Source organism: Bidens hawaiensis, unplaced genomic scaffold (assembly GCF_021521415.1).
Source record: "Bidens hawaiensis isolate Kalapana, Puna unplaced genomic scaffold, B.hawaiensis_p1.1 tig00027530_1, whole genome shotgun sequence".
Lineage (NCBI taxonomy): Eukaryota > Viridiplantae > Streptophyta > Magnoliopsida > Asterales > Asteraceae > Bidens > Bidens hawaiensis.
In genome coordinates this window covers 13,581-16,774 of record NW_027494454.1, presented here as the reverse complement: position 1 = coordinate 16,774, position 3,194 = coordinate 13,581, and the positions used below count along the sequence as shown (strand labels likewise).

The following is a 3,194-nucleotide window of genomic DNA, read 5'->3' as shown; positions in this document are numbered from 1 at the left end:
TTAATATTATTGAGCTCGCTCTCTTTCTTTCTCGTCGGTGGAATTAACAAACAAACAAACAGCAATTGCAGCGTCTTCATCATCATCTCTGTTACAACGCCATTACAACAAAGGTAAATAAACCTTGTCGTGCTTTCTTTCGCTTATACTTATACTTCACTCACTCGAGATCCCTAATTTAAATTATGTCTATCATTCATTAAGAGAGTATTAGCTTAACTAATTTAGGTATATATTTTGCTTTCGTAACAGTGTTAGTTATGATCTCGATTGAATTCAATAGGTTCCTTTTTCTCTAAGCAGCCTTGGTGTAGATTGTAATGCAGCTGTTGTTCTCATAATAATTAGGTTAATTAGGGTTTACAGATATGTTATTTAGAGCTTCTAATCTCTTCAACGTATGCCGATATGCTTGGAAACTAAATAATATTTGTAATTTGACTTGTGGTTTATGCAGCAGCCTCAGGTGATGGATACTTTATTGAGCTCAGAAGGAGATTCTCAGAGGACTCAGTATGTACTTACTTACTTACTAATCACCTCTATTTTATTCTATTCTATTATCTTACTCACTTCATCATCAAACATGTTGAACAATTAGTTAAGTTGATAATAATACCAAGCATAAACATATGTCATTATGTTGAATTAGCTCTTATTGTTAATTAGGGATCATGGTGCTAAGAGAAGGATGACTGGTTTTTGAAACAGGTACCCGTATGTGACTGGTACGTCTGTCATTGGGATCAAATACAAGGATGGTATTCTCATGGCTGCTGACATGGGAGGTTTGTTTATGCTCCATAACCTCAGACTTTTGTTAAATTCTTTTACTGATGAAATTGACTTTCAAAGTTGTTTGTTTGCTGATTTAGCTTCAACCATGTGCATTTGTTGTGTGCATATAAGTTTTATTCAATGACTCTTTTTATTCTCTGTGTGTGAATATATGTTTATGCTTCTGTTACAGTAAATAGTACGTGCTATAGAGTATATCTAATTATTTTGTTCAAAGTTACTAGCAACCAAACAGAGTATGCAGAGTAAAGTGATTACATGTATTTGAATTACTGGTTAAGATAATTCTTAAACAACAAACTTTTTATAAGTAATGTGAATCATCTGTGTTGAATTCTGGTAATACTGTTATGCACTCACAGGGTCATATGGATCTACCATTCGCTATAAGAGTGTGGACCGATTGAAGCAAGTGGGCAAACATTCTCTTATTGGTGCGAGTGGTGAAATCAGTGATTTCCAAGAAATTCTAAAATACCTTGATGAACTCATGTAAGTATCTTTGCTACATATTTCTAAATTGCTTTGATTATAGCCCATAGTGATTTTTTAAATAAAGATGAAAAATTAATGTGTCAAAATGGGCGCCGGTAATAAAATGAGTTTGGATTGGCATGACCCAATCACCCAAATACCGCTTGTCAAATATTAAAAATTTCTTTGATGTATAGTTGGTGATTTAGTTTTGTCGCACATGATTACAAACATAACTCTATTTCAATAGTAATATAACTTTTCAGTAAGGAGGTTTTATGCATAAAAATACAATTTTGGTGACTTTGATTAGGCCTGCAACCAAACCGAACGAACACGAACGAACATGTTTGTGTTCGTTTGTTCAACTTTAACCAAACAAACGACCGAACACGGACAATTAAACGAACATGGCCTTCTTGTTCGTGTTTGTTGATTAGGAAAACGAGCGTGTTCGTGTTTGTTTATGCATGATCTTTAACAGTGTAAACGAACGCTTCACAAACTTAAAGAAACAAACATAATTGAAGGGAACATAGTTTTGAATGAATTGAAATGAATATGTTAAGTAAGCAAATGAACTTAAACAAACGTAACAAATTGAAATGAACGAACGCAAACACTCACGAAGGTAAATATACGAACGACACATGTGCTCATGTTCATTCAGTTTGTTAAATAATCGAACATACATGAATTTCCCATCGAATGGCTCACTGAACGTTCGGTTCATTTACTGATCTACTTTTGACTGGCTTGGTCTGTTTCCTTTTAAGCTAATGCTTTTTGATATAACCTATTTAACCGGTTAGAGATAAAAACATAATCTGATTCAATCCATTTACAAATAAATAGATCTAAATTGCTTTTAGTCTAAATGAAAGTTTGAACCTGTAAGTGTTTTAAACAATGATTGCTACTTTATACAACAGTTTGCATGACAATATGTGGGATGATGGTAACTCACTTGGCCCTAAAGAGGTGCACAATTATCTAACTCGAGTAATGTACAACCGCCGCAACAAGTTTGATCCATTATGGAATTCACTTATAATTGGTGGTGTTAAAAATGGGCACAAGTATCTTGGATCGGTAGGCCTTTCTCTCATCACTTTTGCAATATTTGAATCTGTTAGAAGTTTGGTTTTGGTTATTAATTGGTGATTAAATTATGTGCAGGTCAGCATGATTGGTGTTCATTTTGAGGACGATCATGTTGCAACTGGATTTGGAAATCATCTTGCACGCCCAATACTTCGTGAGGAGTGGAGGGCAGATTTGACTTTTGAGGAGGGTGTGAAGTTATTGGAAAAATGTATGCGCAACCTTTTATACCGTGATAGGTCTGCTGTCAACAAGCTTCAGGTGATTGCAATTATTATTATATTATAGTATAGTCTTTTAATTCAGTTGACTTATAATTTCATATTTAGTTGTTGTCTCTTTGATCATAACCTGAATAATGATGATATATGAAATTACAGATAGCAAAGATCACGGAGGAAGGTTTGACTGTCTCCCAGCCTTACTCTCTCAAGACTTTCTGGAATTTTGCTGCTTTTGAGAATCCGACAGTTGGTGCAACAGGATCATGGTAACTCAATATGGTCCGAAAACATGTTATCATGATGTTTTAATGTTTTCTATGGATACCTTTGTTGATTTTAAATTCCAGTGAACTCGCTCTCTGTTTATGTTTAAATCTGTTGGGATTTGGTGTGATATCGTGTTTTGCTGTGTTTTTGTTGACGCGGCTTTAATTTGGTGGCCGGTACATTGTCCTTTTTTTACACCGTGCTGTTGTGTGTGAATTGACGCTCTCGAGAAAACATTTTATCTAGTTCGTAACTCAAATTTGTCTAGATCGCACATGTTAACCTTTCAGGTTTGATTATGATCTCACTTATGGATAACTGTGTTCA

General features: G+C 34.6%; 1 protein-coding gene across 1 annotated transcript; it reads left to right on the top strand.

Moving 5' to 3' along the window:
• The first annotated feature begins 468 nt into the window (after positions 1 to 468).
• Positions 469 to 2,941, top strand: LOC143575516 (proteasome subunit beta type-4-like). Its single transcript, XM_077059869.1, has 6 exons — positions 469 to 513; positions 712 to 788; positions 1,161 to 1,290; positions 2,205 to 2,364; positions 2,452 to 2,637; positions 2,757 to 2,941. The coding sequence occupies exons 1-6, from the start codon at positions 470 to 472 to the stop codon at positions 2,868 to 2,870; spliced, it is 711 nt and encodes a 236-aa protein (XP_076915984.1). The 5' UTR covers position 469; the 3' UTR covers positions 2,871 to 2,941.
• The last annotated feature ends 253 nt before the right edge of the window (positions 2,942 to 3,194 follow it).

Bases quoted from the DNA above. Each gene is read 5' to 3' on its own strand.
- LOC143575516 (XM_077059869.1), top strand. From the start codon at position 470: ATGGATACTTTATTGAGCTCAGAAGGAGATTCTCAGAGGACTCA. The intron at 514-711 runs GTATGTACTTAC...TTTTTGAAACAG, and splicing joins GGAGATTCTCAGAGGACTCA to GTACCCGTATGTGACTGGTA. The intron at 2,638-2,756 runs GTGATTGCAATT...ATGAAATTACAG, and splicing joins CTGCTGTCAACAAGCTTCAG to ATAGCAAAGATCACGGAGGA.